Here is an 18,204-nt window from a genome sequence, read left to right as displayed (position 1 = left end):
AGCAGATCATCTCTGGTTGATGGATTCATTTCTTATCAGATTTGTTCACGTTAGACCTCTGCACTGAGGCATCCCAGTGACAGCTTTACCACCTGAAACTGTTTGTTATAGGCCACAAGAGGCAGTTGTCAACAAGCCCTGACAAGATCAGATAAGTGGCGCGTCCATAAAATACTTCCTAATAAAAATAAACCATAAACTCAGACTATTGCCGGTTAATACCCGACCATTCCGAGAGCCCTGCCCTGTCTGTGTGAAGCTTCTCTTAATGGCACTCTCATACTTTCTCCTGGAAACTGCAATGAATTGTGTTGGTGAGCTCTGTGGAAGAAACAGGCCTGTTAAACCTGTTAATTACAACGTGTGCTTAACGGCCGAGCCAGGACATGCTGCTCTAAGTGCCTGGACAGTTGGTTTGTGGAGCCACAGAGGGATGTGGGGTGGAGATGGGCAAAGTGTGACGTGTTTAGTGTGTGAATTCCAAATTTAAAAAGTCCAAATAAATGGTCTCAAAATGGTCCTAAACGTTGGCTTGAGTGCCATAACATTCCCATTAAAAAAGTATAAAGAAGTTTAAATGTGATTGTTCGGTTCCCGTTTGCTGTGACTCTGAAGTGTCGTAAAAATAGGACGACCAGCCAGCAGCTTAGATCATATATTTCCCTCCCTTCATGATGACAAAATCAATAGATGCCATTTGGGATGTTATTACATTTGTGATTTGAAGCAATACTCTTTAATGAAGGCAGTAATTCTTTTTTTTATGCGAATCAAATACATGTTTTATGATTCTGCTTTAAATCTGCCACATTTTTAGATGAATCCTTTTGTCTAAAATAGTCGTATTTGTCCAAAAGTAAAAATCACAGCCTCTTAAATATCTGCTTTTGTCCGACCCACAGTCCGAAACGCCCCAAAATATTCTGCTTACTATAATAAAACAAATGAAAACAGCAAACACTCACATCTGCAATATCTCATTAATTGTGTTTGACAAATTACTGATCTGATTAATCGATTGTCGAAATAGTTGCAGATGGCTTTTCTGATGATTGATTAGATGTATTAGATGATCTATTATTAGATATTAGAATCACTTTTATTTATCCTGACTTTTGTTATACACTCTCTTCCAAACTCTCCCACTCAGCTAATATAAAATATCATATTTCATAATTGATCAGTGTGTTTAATGTGAACATGTCCATGCTGACTCTATCATTTATGTGAGCATAAGTACTGGATACATGTATCTTTAAACATTAAGAAAGATTCAGAGCAAAATAACACCGTTCTGTGGAGGTATACGGAGGTGTGCACTGCTGCTTCTACCACTAGGTGGGGCTGCACATTAATGTCCCCTCTCAGAGGCTGGCAGTGAGAGCTTGGAGCTGCACACTGGCTGAGGTTTCTGAGGTAAACACCAGAAAAACAAGCTGCAAGAGTGAGAGCAGCAGTGACTATGTGATGGAAATATAACAGCAACTGATTCGGAGGATGAACAGCAAGAGAGCAGCGCAATGTTTCAGCTTCTGATGGAGTCATTTTGAAACTTTCTGCTGAACAATAACATGACCAGAACCTGATCTTCAGTAACTTTACTCAAAGCGCTCGTGGAAAGTGGAAGATAAATGTTGCAGAAGCTTCTTTTTTGATCTTAAGAAAACTACTTTTTGTTATGACTTCCGTCTTCATTGCCTGGTGTCTTTGCTGACAGGGCAGATGTAAGATTTATGTGGCTGATTTACACTCCCCCAACAGATGCATGTCTGCACTCCACTGAAAAGAAGCTTTTTGGGGTTTACATCTACAGTGTGAGTGTAAAGGAATAAAGCAGGAACAAAGCAGTCACTACAAAGCCCACTGTCACCATTGACCAGCAAATCAAAGACATTTTTACGCTGGGTTACAGTGTATCATCTTATGCCAGCGCATTGGGTTAATTGGGACCAAACCAGATACATTTGTAGCAAAAAAAATGCCTCGATTAGGGGGCCCTAAGATGTGAGATCATGTGAACAGACCACCTGTGGGGCTTTCATTGCTATTTCAATATCATTCATGTCAAGGCCCCTGCACTCGCTGACACAGCTTGAGCCGAAGGGAGAAGATGTTTCAATTCAGGCTCGGTGGAGAAAAAAAAAAAAACCAAACACAAGACGCAGGGGCTCTGGCAGGTTTCAGCTCTGACAAACCCAGAAAAGAGAGGGGTTCCAAAATGCTCTTTCAATTGTGGGACGTCCATCAAAGCATCCAAATGGGGACGTTTAGGAGGGAACCTTGGCACATCAGACAGACACTCCTAATATACACCACCTTTATTCTAAAAAGAAAGATCAAAGTTTCTGCAGATGAAAAGGGTCTTTTCCCTGCATTTATACCCCCATTCACCCACTCCCTCTTTCTACTAAATTAAGAAAGCGGGCTTCGGCAGGCATGTGAAGAGGACTTAAACAATTATGGAGATGCTCCAACTCAACCCCTGCCTCTAATTACCGGTCTCTGATGGTTAAAAGGGCTTCCTTTTTAGCCGGGGCTCTCAAAAGCTGTTATTGCTGCTGCCATCCTCAACACACGGTGACCACAAGGAGCCACAAAAAAAATCTGCTAGAAACCAGGACGGCTTCCTTTGCACGGGGAAAAACACTGCAAAGTTACACAGACGCTGAGATTTATCAAATGTTTTATTGTCAAAATAAAGGTCGTATTTTGCTTTCTCACAAAAAGAGACATCTACACTTTGTACAAATTTACAATAGCTTATAAAGTTTTTTCTTTTTATACACAAATGTACATGTTTTTCTTTACATAACTTTTATATAAATACATTTGAAATTACAAAAAAAAACAAATGACCCGTAAAATACTTGGGCACTATTAAGGCTTAATTTAAACCATCTTTGATGCGATTGAATTATACAATGTTATCTGGCACTATGTAGATAAAATGGCAATAAAAAAAAACCCCAAATGCTCTTTGTATGAAGCTAGTTAGGAACAACTCTGCCTACAAGTAATGCCCAGTTTGCGTAACAGCCTCAGTCTGTACCTCTAATACATATAAACAGGGAGGAATTAACCTGTGTGAATGCCAGGTACATTGTTTCAACCAGTTCTCCCCACAGAGGTGTGTGTGTGGATGTTTGGGAGGGTGAGGATGGAGGGAGGAAAGGGGGGACACCTCAGCAGCGGTTCATTACTATGCAAATTGCTTAAGACAGGGAGTGATGGGTTATCTCCCAAACAATTAGCAGTCCTCATAAGCTGCTTTCTTTCCCTCATTCAAACCTGGGACAATGGCATCTGCTTGGGGCAAGACACTGAGCTGGCCGTGCCTGACCTCCAAGTCAGTCCGGTGCTCACGTCGCTGTACATGGAGCCGCTGGTGCCTTTACTGCCCCAGCAGCACCTGGTGCAAAACGTCCTCCAGGAGTCCAAAGTTTTACCGGACCAGATCCACACTCCGGACGTGATGCCCACCAAAAGGCACATAAAGTACTTTAACATAAAAACTGCATAGTCCGGGCTCCTGCGGTCCCTCTCCAATAAACAGTTGGAGCAGTTGTGCGTGATCTCCCAGCTCTGTCTGTTGTGCTGCTCGTAAAAGTAACACGCAACTATGATGGTGGCTGGCACCGTGTAGAGCACCGTGAAGATCCCTATCCGGATCATCAGTTTCTCCAGTTTGTCAGTTTTGGTGCCACCTTGTTTAATGACGCTGCGGATCCTGAACAGGGACACAAATCCGGCCAGGAGGAACATAGTGCCTATGAATAAATAAATCACCAAAGGGGCCAAAACAAAGCCCCGTAAGTTGTCCAGGTTCTGGTTTCCCACGTAGCAAATCCCAGCAACTGAGTCCCCGTCCACGGAACTCAGCGCCAGGACCGCGATGGACTTCATGCTGGGGATGAGCCAGGCTGCCAGGTGGAAGTACTGGGAGTAACTGGCGATCGCCTCGTTGCCCCACTTCATCCCGGCCGCTAGGAACCAGGTGAGAGACAGGATGACCCACCAGATGGAGCTGGCCATGCCGAAAAAGTAAATGAGGAGAAAGACCACGGTGCAGAGAGCGGGGCCGGTGGTCTCATAGTGGATGTGCTCCATGTCAAACTCCCGGTTACACGCCACTTTCTCATGTCCGGCGATCAGTCTGACGATGTAGCCGATGGACACGAACATGTAACACGCTGAGAGGAAGATGATGGGTCTCTCCGGATACTTGAAGCGCTCCATGTCGATAAGGAAAGTGGCGACTGTGGCAAAAGTTGACACGAAGCATAACACGGACCAAAGTCCTATCCAAAAGGCGGTGAAAGCTCTCTCGTCGTGCGTAAAATAGGGGTTGTGGCACGGCATGGCGCAGTTGGTGATCTGTCCCGTTTTGACGCGGTTGTAGAGCGGGTGTCGGTCCGTGTTCACCGGCACCATGGGCTCCAAACACTTGCACCCCGGCTCACACGGGGCAGCGGGCGGCTTGTATTTCCCAGGCGCGCCGGGTCGACTGGGCTTAGTTTTAGATGGATTATAACCCTTACCGGGGTGGTTGGTGGGTTTGGAAAGGACTGGGGAGACTGTGGTGGAGTCGGTTCTGTTGTAGTCCATGCACAGAGTGTCGGGGTTGCCCTGCACCGGCAGCAGGTCACACTTCATCCTGTCCGGCCAGGGGAAGCCGTACTGCCTCATGAGAGGCGCACAGCCTGCCCGGGCTCTCTCACACACGCTCCGGCACGGCGGGAGAGGTTTTTTATAGTCCTCCAGGCAGATCGGGGTGTACATGCTGCACAGGAAGAACTTCAGGTCCGGCGAACACTGAATCTCGACCAGAGGCCAGAACTGATGCACCTCCAGTCCCGCCTCGTCCTGCGTGTCGTGATTAAACTGGTTGGGCATGTAGGTGTAGTTGTAGCCGATCCCCTTGCACAGCGGCACGGCTATCTCCTGGCAGGTGATCTCCTTGGCCGTGGTACAGCTGGATCGGGGCAGGAGAGCGAGTGAGAGGAGCAGGTAAATCCCAAACAGGTCCATCCCTCCGGCGCGTGGTGTCCCCCCTCTTCTGCTCTGGTACCAACAGAAAGAAATCCTCTCCGCCGTCTGCTTTTGCCTCTGCTCCGGTTAGATGTTGCGCAGCGAGCCCATCTCGCTTCTCTCGGGATCTTGCACGGAGTTGCAAGCAATGTGCAAGCCGTGTTTACTTTCAGCTGAGGAGGAGGAGGAGGAGGAGGAGGTGGAGGTGGAGGAGGAGGAGGGGGAGAGAAAACAGCCTTCAGGGCGGCGAGCAGCAGTCAAGATGGCTGAGAGGAGAATCCACCTTATCTTCTGGAGACAGCTTTCAGTATCCTCAGACTGTCCGCGGGTTAAAGAACAAACCCAAGTGCTGCTGTCCGATCGCTCCAAACGGGAAAACGTGGGCCTTCCTTTCTTTCTTCAAAACACAGCGACTACATTCAGTCGGCTCGTCCCACCTTAGTCCCGGTTCCCATACAAATCAACGGCTTGGAGACGAAGCGGTGCCAATATATACCAGAGGCTGGCAGGCTACACCCCCCGGAGCCACTCCTCCAATCATAGGGCGGCAGGGGCGGTGCGTTCAAGCTGTCAATCATGTTTTGTTTAGTTTTTTTTTTTTACACAGAAAGATATTTTGTTATATAGCTGATGAGCGCACTAGTTTTGCCAGTGTCTGTGGCACCGGGATGCAGGATGGTCATGATAGAGATGATATAGAGCGTCATTTTTTAAAACTCAAATCATAAATCAAATAACATAACACATATTGAAAGTAAATAACTACTGTCTGCATGTTTGAGCTCAGAGCCAAGGCTGCTCTAAAATAAACCATAATGACACTGTAATGAATCCCCCTCAGACCTCTTTCAAATAGCAAAACTATCATTTGAAACATCATCATCATAATCATAAAAAGCTGATATGAAGTACAGCAGACGCGCTCCTGACTGGAATAATAACATACTATTTTCATAATCTCCCACAGTGGCTGAACTTTCTGTTCAATGTCTTGCAACTTCCTTTAACACACCATCTTTGATATTGTCACAACAATAGTAACATGCGTCCTGCTCCAGATGATTGTGTGTGTGTGTGTGTGTGTGTGTGTGTGCGTGTGTGCGTGTGTGTGTGTGAGACACCAGTCTCAGCCTCTGTCTGTGAGAGGCCAGTTTGGTAAATTGGCTAATTTGCGCATGATAAGACTACCCAGGGAGCTGTCTGTTCTTGTGAAAAGCTGTTTTATTTTTTAAATGAGGTGCTAATGTTTCGTTTAACGCTTGCATAGAGCTCCGCGGGAGGCGTAATTGCGCGAGGCGAAGAGACCAAGCAACACGGCACAACTGAGACAGAGCGCGCACATATCAGTGTTAACATGTGTCTGCAGATCTGGAGGTATTTGACAGTAATCTGGTATTTTTATGCCTGACATGGTGCTATGACTTCTCTCTGTTTACTGTGTCATTCTTATCCGCTGTGCTTTCACTACGTCTGCCTGATGACGAAACAGACACTTATAGACATGATCAGACTTTAATCATGTGTGTATAGTGGTGCAAAGTATATAAATCTACTACTAATTACTTCAAGTGCAGTTGTACGGAGTCCCAAAAGGTGATTTCTTTTTTATCTTGTGTGCACATAAAATGTGACTAAAATAAAAATGCTGAAATTCACACTTGTTTATTTTTCATTCTACAAAAAGGCACAATAGTGCACAGTGTGTCTTTTCACTGTGATGTTGTTCAGGTTGGTCAAGTGTCAATCACATTAAGTGGAGAAGCCAAGTTTAGTTTCATTACAATAATGAATGAGCATTTTGTATTTTAACTTAAAGTAATTTGATGCCTGCTGTAACAATCATTTGCAATAATTGCTGCCACCATTAAGCAAATAATAATAATAATAATAATAATAATAATAACAATAATAATAATAATAATAATAATAATAATAATAATGAATTGATAGAGGTCATGAATGTTAAAGAATGTAGAAAAGTTCAGTTTGAGGGCTTGCAGATCTTCTCTACAGCTGTCTTTTAGACAAATCGTTTTTAAAACCTCCATCAAACACTCCTTTGTCTCGTGATACGACACTCCAAAGTGAAAATAAAACTTCTCTCTCCATTATATCTTGGCTGTGCACATCTGAAGCTGATAACTTGTGGTTCAGGATGAACAAATTGCATCCTTTGGGACTTTAGGGGCTCCGTACAGTTGTGAGTTATTTGTATATCTGCTACTTTATACTTTAACTCCATCATACTTCAAAGGGAAATATTAATGTACAAAAATAAGTGTCCCATTTAAAAATATGTACAGTTTACATAGTATACATAGTTTACTCATGAGCAGTACTTACACAGAACTGCTGGAGTTTTCTGCAGAGCCTAATATCTTTTAGAAAATCTCCTAAAAACCATAATATTTGTCTAAAACACTCAGTAATCTCATAAAGCATGCATACTTGATACTTTATGCTTGTAAATATTATTATTATCATTATCGCAGGCTGTTCAAAGACGATACAACTCCTGGTAAATCGAGGCAACAGAAGTCAACCATGTGATCGCACATCTGCTTGAAACTCGAGATTCATTTCACCAACAAGAGGGGTGTTTTTTTGACTTCCGCTGTGCACACGTGCATACACACACAGATCCTGCAGAGTTTGGGCACTCAGAGGCCAATGTGTGGTCTTACATTGTGGGCAGAGCATTAAAAAAAACATCTTCCTCCCAGCTTCCCATCTAAGCATAATGCAACATAGTGTGCGAGTGCCGGGGTGTGGTGGTGCTGGAGTTTAAGTTTAGTGGTATTGTGTTTGGAGCGGAGCCAGGCCTTTATCATGTGAGGCAGCTATTTTACAGCCTCGACCAAGTGAAGGAATAAAATAACCCGGAGTGAGCTGAGCATCAGGAGGGCACAGATTGATTAAGTGACTCGCCTGTGTGAGATAACAAGGAAGGAGCTCCGTTAATGGCTGTTTGCTTTTGATTAGGAAACGAGAGTTTGGCCAGCCAGCTGCCGTGGAGTTATGTGAGTGTATGTTTGTGCACACCATGGATGGTGTGATGTTTTCTCAATAATAAACCCTGGTATTTGAGATGTGTGAAAAAGGAAACACAATAAAAAAAAAGGGAGTGTGGGGTAAGGTGCTGGTCACAGTGTGGAAGAGTGATGGAGGGAGCAGAGGGAGGATAGAAGAGGGCAAGAGAGGGTGTCGAGTCTGCTCTGTGCAGTGATAATGATTTACTCTGAGGATATCCACTCATCTCCTGTTTGCAGCGCAGAGCTGCACGCTGTGAGAAAATATCTCCCCAGACCGAAGCTTTAAAGAAACGCTCGGTGACCAATGAATAAAATGCAGAATCGCATCAAGATCCAAAGTTAACATGTTCAGTTTAAAGCCCCATTCTGTCTGTCAGAATCAAGTGGTCCTGCTGAAGAAAAGGAAGCCCATCAAGTGTGACTGGCTGCCAGATCCTGGACTTACCTCTGTGATGGTGAGATGGAGATATGCTAATGCAACTTTATCTTGTAAAGGAAAGCTTCGAGGAGATTTAGCCAATCTGCTGGACACAATTCCAAGAGCCTCGGTGGCATTTAGCGGGCTCGCGCTAACCCGGGGCTGCTTGTTAAGACTTCATTAGCTGTGTTTGCTCAGGCCTCTTCTCTCCAAAGAGGTGGAGGAGGGCTCCCCAGGCTCCAGCCTCAGCCCCACTATAGACACTCCATATGGGGCTTGTTTGCTCACGGCTGGCCTGGTAATCACTTTCAGGTGGAGCTGGAGGAGACAGAGCAAGGCTGAAGGGATTTTGGGTAAAGCTCGAGAGCTGGAAACCTTTCCCCCCTCAAGGCCCCAGCCCCCGTCAGCAACCTCCTTTTCCACCAGGGTACTCCTGAGGTGACAGAGCATGGAGCGTGTACCCTGTGAATTAGCTCACCTAGAGCCCATTACCTTAACAAACACAGCCAGCCCCTCCAATCAGCCTACTGCTGGGAGGACAGGCGGCCCCTGTAAATCCTTCCTTACAGCCGCGGCCCCTCTTTGTGACACCATGAAGGACTTGTGTGTGTGTTTGCATGTAGCGGAAAAACTACAAACTACAAGTGGGAGAATCAAGTCTTGTCTTGAAGCAGCTATCACGATAACAAGAGGAGCAAGTTTCTGATGTCAAGTATAGGACTTGCACATATTGTAGGCTTAAATACTCTACCAGACTGTGATGTTTGGCAAAAGAGAAAAGAGAGAGAAAGTATCCACATCTGAAAGCAGAGTTCATTTGAAAATCAGAATAATGTTCCAATCCTCATCAGTTTACCCAAATTGCACGAGGTGGGGTGATGCCTTTTTCTACTTTTGAGCACAGACTTTGAAATGGAACTATGTTCTTGTGAAGAAAGAGTGCACATGAGAAACCAATGAGCATTTATAAACAGATGAACAACATTGTTACTGTCCAAAGCACACTGTACTTTCAAATTTCATGATTAAGAATGAAAAAAAAAAAAACATGGCTGTTTCCAGTCAGCCCATTAACAAATTCACAAACACTTTTTTGACGACCTGGAAACCCAAAAGTTTTAACTATTAATATCTTATGATATAAATAAGCATTATGAAATTATATATTAAGTAATTAGTTTAACACAACGTACAGTACAGTACTAGTCAAGTGTGGACAGACCTTGGTGTTTGATAGTTTTTCATTATTTTGTATTATTTTCTCCGTTGTAGATTCACACAGAAGACATCAAAACTATGAAATAACACATGGAATTATGTGTTGAACTGAGAAGAATATAGGTGTGCCTCGTCAAAAAGTTAGTTAGTGGAATTTCTTAATGTGTTTGAGACCATCGCTCGCGCTGTTGTAGTAACTAAAGAGAAAGACAAACAATGGAAATGTAACAAAAACTGAGAAGGTGTGTCCAAGTTTGGGGATATCCATCCGAGTGCTAAATACCACTTGTGTATGTCATGTAAAAACACTGCATCGTTCTTTGAAATGCCGTCCTCAGTGAGAACATTTAGTTTAAAAGGCCACTGTTATTCTCACAGAAACAGTGAGAATGAATATACAGTAAGTTGCTAAACTCCAACATTAGGGTGGTTTTACACTTGAAATCTTGAGTAAAGCAGATTCTCTGTTCACTTACACCACTAATTAAAAAACAACAACATTGCCTCCATGAGGAGAATCTGTACTATTCTGCTGCAGCCAAAGAACTGACTGTTGTTGGCTGCCGTCCCTGAGCCAAGTGAGTGTGTGTGTGTGCGTGTTATCGTGTGATTGTTTAGAGTTTTCAGCCATCTGATGCCACAAGAATCTGGCCAGCCAGCAGAGGTCTGCTTTTGGCTGCTATGACGCCTGCTACTTGACACCCGTCAGATTTATCTCCCCTCTTGTAAAACAGCATGCAACTTGTTCTCTCCGTCCAGAAAGGTAAGCGAGCCTGCGGAGATTTCTCCGACTCAGGAAACACACACACACACACACACACACTAGCCCATATAATAGCAGGAGTCGATTTCTTTAACCCCTGCGTGTAACCAGAGATGAGGCCTGCGTGCCTGGAATGACACATGGACGGCACTTAAGCAGGTAGACTTGCCATCTGGTTCCAACACATGGGGTGGAACACTTGTCTTTGGATCCTGAAGGTGGTAATTTCATTTGCGTGTTCTGCTGCCCGTCGTTGTTGTAGCACACAGTGGTGGGATACTGCGGACGCCTAGTTGCCTCAGTGCTGAGTCTGACCAGAATGGAGAGGGGTCACAGGTCACAAGGTGTCTGAATTCATTTCTACAGGGGAGGAGGGAAGAGAAAGCAGAGTCCTGCTAATTAACTCATCCCCTTACTATTCATGCAGTCTGTGAATACATCCTTCTCCACCTCCACCTGTGCCCCTTCAACCTCATGTCTCCTCATGTCAACTGCTAGGAGCTAAAAAAACCCTTGTTCTTTCACCTGGTAATACTGCTTTTTAAATCCTCTGAAATAATTGGTATGCAGCTTCCATAAACTCATAATCTGCAGGTTTCACAGACATCTGACATTTTTTGTTTGGAGATTTTGTTCTAGTCTGGTGTGAGTTCTAGTGTAATACTGAGTGGTGTCTCTGTTTGATTCACAAGGAGCTGCTGATGCTATCTATTCAAATCTATGCATTTTATATAATTCAGACAAATGGATGGCAGTCTGTAGTTTCTGGTATAGGACCCTGTTGTATCCTTCGATACCTCCATAAATCAAGTTTAAGAATGGTGCCATATAGTAAAAAAAAAGAAAGAATCAAGAGTATAGGAGGCATTGGTGTATTTTTTTAACCTGGGTCTGCTCAAAATTATAACCAGTCTTCTTTTCCGCTGCCAGTCCTGTGGCATGCACACGTGCTATATCGACAGCTACATTCAGCCTCACATGCAAACAAACTGGTATGTGCAGACAAGATTGTTAATAGGTCTGAAGTACATTCCTTAGCCTACATGCATGAAGTTTGTGGTGTGCTAGCGATGTTGTAGAGCAAGCACTGACATGGTAGTTTATGTACAGATCCAACAAATGAGATATAGCCTGTTCCCACTGGACTGATTTATCTCACCAGAGACAGACGAGCATCTTCTCGCTGCTTCTCGTACTGATGCTAAGCTATGTTAACGAGCTGCTGTGTGTAACGTCATATGAGAGCAGTAATGATCTTTAAAAAAATTTTAAAAATCTAAAAATGAATGATAAAGTAGTCCTAAATAAATGTCAAGAAGAAAACATCCTTGTATTGCAGATAAATGTAGATGTCTATCAGAGGTCCATGACAGATCTCTCTGTGAAAGCACTATGACCTCAGAGAGTGTCGAAATGTCAATGGAAGCATGTACTGTATATCATTCCATTTTCCTCCCTCACTTATCCTCTCTCTCTCTCTCATCATCTCCCTCCCTCCGTCTCTGTGTGTGGCGTACTGCGAAACAGATGGCGAGGGCAAGGATGACCGCCAGACAGAAGGACGGAGAGAGCGAGAGGCAGAAAACGACAAGGTAGGGAAGTGGGAAACCATATCCAGAAGGAGAGAGACGGAGAAGCAGGGAGGTAGCAGATGTGTAAAACACAAAACGACCTTGTGGAGTTTGCGCCTCGTTCTTGGCTGGCTCCGATCAAACCCCCGATCGCTCTCACTCTGCACATCAGAGGCTGCGTGACGTCCCTTGTGAGCTACCCTGGGTATCCTATAATGCTCATTAGCCGTCTGATTAAGACATGTTTATTTATGTAAACACAGGCGTTATTTACAGTATTAATCTAGCCATCACACTGGGTTTACATAGACTACTGTCTGACAGACTGAATTTGGGGAGCAGTTCCAGACGTACTATTTGAAGGTTTTTAGGAAACATCTGCTAGAAGCTAAGGAGACTCTTGGGTGGGTGGTGTTTGTCTAAATGTGTGTGTTAGGGCACCCCAAGGCCAGATAGTGGGATTACTAATGATATTATCTGTTACATGCCACCCATCTGGGCTCAAAAAGTTCTTCTAGACCTTTACTTGTGTGTGCCATGTGAACAAATGTAGCAAAATCGAAACTATAATGAATGTGGACTACAGAGGTTGGCCATCAAATGAACATCTGCATGTCTACATTGATGCTCATGTCGTAGATCACAGGTATTTTCTCTGTACGAACAGATATAGTTCACATCATCCTCAAAATATAGGGGAGGTGGAACAATCTTAGTAAATAGTTTGCTATTTGCTCTTGTTTTAAGGCTCCCTGATAATTGGCATTTGCTTTTGTCTTAGCAGACATTTTTATTGGTATATTGGTCATTTTGATCAAACCAGTCATGGGTAATGGATCCATCCCACCAGTGTATTTTTGCCATGTGCCATTTTTGTGCAGCCGTATTGTCATAAATGTAGATTATAGGAAGATGATGTTCTAAATCTCACCTACCAAGCAAGCCGTCAGCAGGTAAAACACCAAACCTGAACAGGACAGAAATGTGGACAGCGATTCAGAAGTCTGGAAACAGATAGAAGCAATAAAGAAAAAGACTCTCCTACAATGCATTCACACATTTAATGTTGTGTTGTTCCTATCTGATATAACTCTTGTACGTTCCCATCCACTCCTGATCTAAGTGAACAATGTGCAACAACACAGAGAGATAAAAGCTTACTCTGGACACTCTCTTCAATCTCACATTATGGGGGCCTCCACTCCAGCAAACGGTAATTGGATCAATTGAAATAATCTTGTTGCTGAAATAAGGTTAGCGGGCTTGACTGAGCTCCTTTGAGGGTACTTTGTTTTATTTTCACTGATTGCATCAGACAGGTAAGGCACAGCGTAATAATGCTTCGACTCTCTGGCTGGTGATGTTATCTTCCCTCGTGCAGACTGAGGATGTCTTTATCAGCCAATGACACCATTAAGATTTATATCTCCAGACAATGCAAGTGTGCCTAGTTGGCTGCTAAACTAATTGTGCAATCAGGGAGGATAAACATGAGGGTTGTTACTGCATTCTTTTACACTCATTATAGTATTGCTTCACAACTTTTTTTGTGTCATGCTGGGAGTCCTATATCTGACATACAGTGATTGCCAAAGACAACACATGCTCTGATAATTTTATAGGGAAATGTGGAAAAAGTCTGGTACAACTTCTCAGATGTAGGCCATGTAGTTCACCTGGATGCAAAATCACAGCTGCATGAAAACTGTAATAGATTCCTTCTATCAAAATATCTGCAAAGTCTGAAACAAAAAATGTGAGAAGGTAGAACTCTGGATGAATCTGAGTACTTTTTAATGTGCCGTGAAAGACATATAAAGGTGAACGGAGCAGCAGAGGTTGAGGAGAAGGGGGCGATGAAGTCGAAGGCAGAGCCTCCCCTGAGCTACACTGTATGATGTCTGATTGACAGGCTACACACTAAGCTCACCTGAGCCTCTGACCTCTCTTTTTTTACATCTCCCTGTCGCTCTTCTCCCTCCTTCTCTTCTTTTTTCTATTTCTCTGAAAGAAGAGAAACTTGAGGAGGGCCACGTACAGGGTGAAATGGCTTCAGGCTGCGACCTGCTCTAAGGGGGGTCACCGGGAAACAAAGGCCATTCAGGTAAACCTCCCTGAGCTGGCCTGAGACAGACAGGCTCCCAATGCAGATAACACACAGTCTAATGTATTAGCGTTTGCACAGCCAACAACACTGGACTCAGCTGCAGTGAGTGCTTAAGGTGGGTGAGGTGTGTGGGGTTGTTTCAATCAAAGTGAAAGAAAAGGAAAAACAGACTGACAGGTGAGTAAACACAATGCTCTGAAAGCCCCACTGAGCATTCCTGAAATGACTACGCCAATGTTGAAAATATGCCATACAAAAGTAGTAATCCTCTTTATGAAGGCTAATCTTGGGCAAATTCAGAACTTACAAACCACATAAGTGGACTTGAAAAGCTCTCCCCACACTCGCTCACTCCAAAATGCATTTGCGGACTCTTTTGCAAGGAATCAATTTGCCTTGTGTTTGATTAGTACCTCTTCAGCAAAGTGCTGCAGACGGAATGTTGATGAGTGACTGAGACGTCCATGTTAATTGCAGCAGGAAAATGTCAACCTTTCAACCTTATGTCATCCACCTAAATGCTCCTCTTTTGTTCAAGGACTGAATAGCTACAGCAGATACAGCAGATAGAGTCATATTTACAGAGCTGATGACAGAACAGAGCACGGTCAGGACAGATGTCTTATAACAAGAAGGTCAAGGCTTCCAAGGGCCAAGTGAGGCCTTTGGGTCTTTGTTTAGCACGCTCTCCCTGTGTTTGTTTGTTTTGTACTGGATATTCTGATTTTTCTTTCCCCAAAAGACACGAATATCCGGTATTAGGAATACTCACGTCAATGCTCTTCATTTACAACCTTACAAATGCTGTTTGTTCATTCCTCTGAAGTAGTTAGGATGAGTCAAATTTGTATATATATTTGGGTAGATAAGAGGCATCATGAACTCTTAAACACAGGTTACTTGCTCTGGATTATGTTATATTTTGTTAATCATCAATTACATTATGTGACAAGTGTATACTATTTCCACTTGGCTGCGATGTGACGAGGCTAGATAAATCTTTGTGGAAGGATAGGGTAGGAATCTAAATTTGGTTGAGATCAAAACAATAGTTTGATGTTGGGAAATTCACTTTGTGAAAAAGAGTTAATAAGCTGATACTGCTGAACCTACCTCCAGCACCCTGTTAGCTTAGGGACATAAAGACAGGAAATGGTTACTTTATGTCATAAATTAACCATTTATATATCCTTTGTTTAAACCCGACAAAAAATGAAGTGTAAAAAACACAAATTGTGGTTATACGAGGGATTGTAGATGTAGTATTTTTTGGCCGAGTGCAGTGACTTTCTGGCTTTGTTGTCAGTTTTTACACTTTTTTTTTATTGGTGTATTAATTAACTTTAAAAGTGCTGGTAGGGGAATTTGTATTAAGTTGTAAAACAAAGCCAGGCTAACTGTTTCACCCTGTTTTGTGTCTTTATGATAAGCTACGATAAGAAGCTATTAGCTTTAGCTTCATATTAATCATACAAACATGAAAGTAGAGTCAATCTCCTCATCTAACTCTTGGCAACAAAGTTTATTTAGCACATTTCCCAAAATGTCACACCTTGTGGAAGTAACATCTTCTCGTCCATGTTCTCGTCATGCTGGCTGAACCAATTTTTCCCCATTTTCTTTCACACTCAGGTAGATTGGAAACTCTTTAAGTTGCCCAGAGGTATGAACATGAGTGTAAATGTGCATCTGTCTGTGTTAGCCATGTGAAGGCCTGGCAGCCTGTTCCGGGTGTTTCCCCTCCAACAGTAAATCACTGGGTATGAATTGAAAACGGTAACTCCTGGCAATCAAATGGGCAGCTACAGGATCTTTCAATTCTGTCAGCGTTACTAATCTGTGCCAACTGAATAAAGAAAATATTGAAAACTGAATAGTGACCTTATGTAGATTATTTCCCCTCTAACCCATCCAGCTAAACTGAAATAGCAAAAGGAAACTTCAAATTGCTACAGTGTGTGTGTGTGTGTGTGTGTCAGAAATATATAAATATGAGAGGAGAGGACTCTTGAAAGGTCTCTCCCTCGTTTTGTGCCTGCAGATCCTGTGTTGGCTCCGAGCAATAACAATCGGTTCCCACATGGACGGGACTCCAGAGCCCACTGTCCCATCTCAAAGGTTCTTTAAAGTGTCACCGTGGACCATTGGCACAGACTGGGCTGCTCACCCCGGGCTGCTTCCATATTTTAGCCTCCGCACAAAGCCATACCGATGAAATGTTATCTGTAGCTAAACTGTAGGTTTGAATCTGTGTCTAACTCTCCCTCTATCCTCTCCCCTCCCCCCTCCATCCATCTTTTCCATCTCCCTCCTCCTCATTTCTCCGAGCAGGTTTCACTCTTGTGCCTGTCATTCTTCTGCCTTTTGTATCTGTGGGCCTTTTTGCTATTGAATGCTGCTTTCTCTCCCACCCCCCACCACCCTCTCCTCTCCTTCTCCCATCTCCTCCCCTGCTCTCCCTCACTCACTCATTCACTCTAGGGCCTAATTATGAGATAGCTTCGAATAAATACATGTATTTTTTCTCCTGCGAGGGGGGAAAAAAAACCTTGTGCTCCACCTTTTTTTTTGACAGAAGGTTGAATTCTAGACTCAAGGAGGTTTTATTTAGCGAGGTCCCACTGCAGATCGAAGTGGTCGCTGGGACGGGAGATTTCCTGGATGCAGTAATTGTGTCTCATTAATTCTTACTGTAATGCTGGGTAGCTAAACAGGCTACGCAATTAGGGGGCTGAGCCCTGAATAGGCTGGCTAATCAGGGGACAAAAGCTGTGGCTCAGAGGCCATTAGGCCTGGAGGAAGTGCTTCCATTGTAAGGAGTGGTCTGTGATGCCTTCATCTTCCTCAAATCCGAGTGGGGAAGAAACCTTAGGGGGGTTTCTTCCACTTCTAAACCTCTACTGCTCAATTCATAATAAGGTGCCTGGAATACCTTTAACATTTAGCACAAACAAAAGTCGCATCCGGGATTATACAAGATCAACAGTGGATTTCCTGACTGTAACTAAACAAATGATTTTTTCCCACATCTTGTTGGGCCTTTTCAGCTGTTCATGGGTGTGTAGAAATCCTAAGTAACCAGTCAGGATCCGGATAAAGCGCTAAAATGCCTGCTTTTTTTATGAGAATATTCTGACTGGCTGCTCTCAGAGACGTCAAGTGCACCCAGAGACACTTTCTCCCCTGCCGTCCCTCCTCCACCTCCACTTCCTCCTCCTCCTGTTGGGTACGTGCCCCGGCAGCCCACACGCTCCTCCAAACTGTCGACTCAGGAGTCTGCGAGACCTTTCTGCCATCTGGGGAGGGTGGAGGAAGGAAGAGAATAGAAGATGCTAACATTATCTATCCCCTTGCCTTTTCCCTTCTCCTCTCTCTCCCCGCCTCTCCCCTCTGCAAGCTTTATCTTTCATCCCTATTAATCACATCGTCAGGCAGCCTAGACGGAGAATAAATGAACTCTCCTGGTCATTAAAATTAAGCATTGAATTATTGACATGCAATTAGCCTGCCTTTTTTTATGGGGAGACACTGAAAACTTTCTACCCGCGGCGAGAAGGGAGAAATAATATGACTGCCGAAATCATCAGAAATAATAATATAAAAAAAAAAAAACTGGGAAAAAGTGTGAAAAAAATAGAACATGCCAGAAAAGTCTAAGTTGGAAAATCCTATTTATCACATAATAAGAGCACTAAGCCTGGTTCCATCTAATTTAGCTGAGTTTTATTCCCATAAGGAGCGGTGTCTTGCGCTCGTTATCGCCTTCGTTATGGAAAGGCCTACGCTGCCTCCTCGGGATTATACTGTGGATTATGTTAATGTCGCGGAGACGCGCGGACACACTAACTAACATTTAGGTGATCTCTTCCTGCCGTACGTTCCTATGCGCTAAACTTGTTTATCGGGTTTTCACTTAGCATTATGCAGATTCCATTATTATAATAACAGATTGATCCCAAACTCTTAATCCTCTATCACTCAAAACACAACAATGACTTGAAGGAGAGCCAAAAAAAAAAGAAAAAGAAAAAGTAAACAATATTTTGGGGAGATGCGCTTACATATTC

At 43.5% G+C, this 18,204-nt stretch overlaps 1 protein-coding gene across 1 annotated transcript; it reads right to left on the bottom strand.

Moving 5' to 3' along the window:
* Positions 1-2,668: 2,668 nt before the first annotated feature.
* fzd8a (frizzled class receptor 8a) lies at positions 2,669-5,501 on the bottom strand. Its single transcript, XM_010741291.3, has one exon. It carries the CDS (start codon positions 5,026-5,028, stop codon positions 3,283-3,285), a length of 1,746 nt encoding a protein of 581 aa, XP_010739593.1. The 5' UTR covers positions 5,029-5,501; the 3' UTR covers positions 2,669-3,282.
* Positions 5,502-18,204: the final 12,703 nt, after the last annotated feature.

The sequence above is a fragment of the Larimichthys crocea genome, chromosome XXIII (genome assembly GCF_000972845.2).
Source record: "Larimichthys crocea isolate SSNF chromosome XXIII, L_crocea_2.0, whole genome shotgun sequence".
Lineage (NCBI taxonomy): Eukaryota > Metazoa > Chordata > Actinopteri > Sciaenidae > Larimichthys > Larimichthys crocea.
The sequence above is the reverse complement of the archived record's forward strand: the minus strand, read 5'-3'. Positions and strand labels throughout refer to the sequence as shown.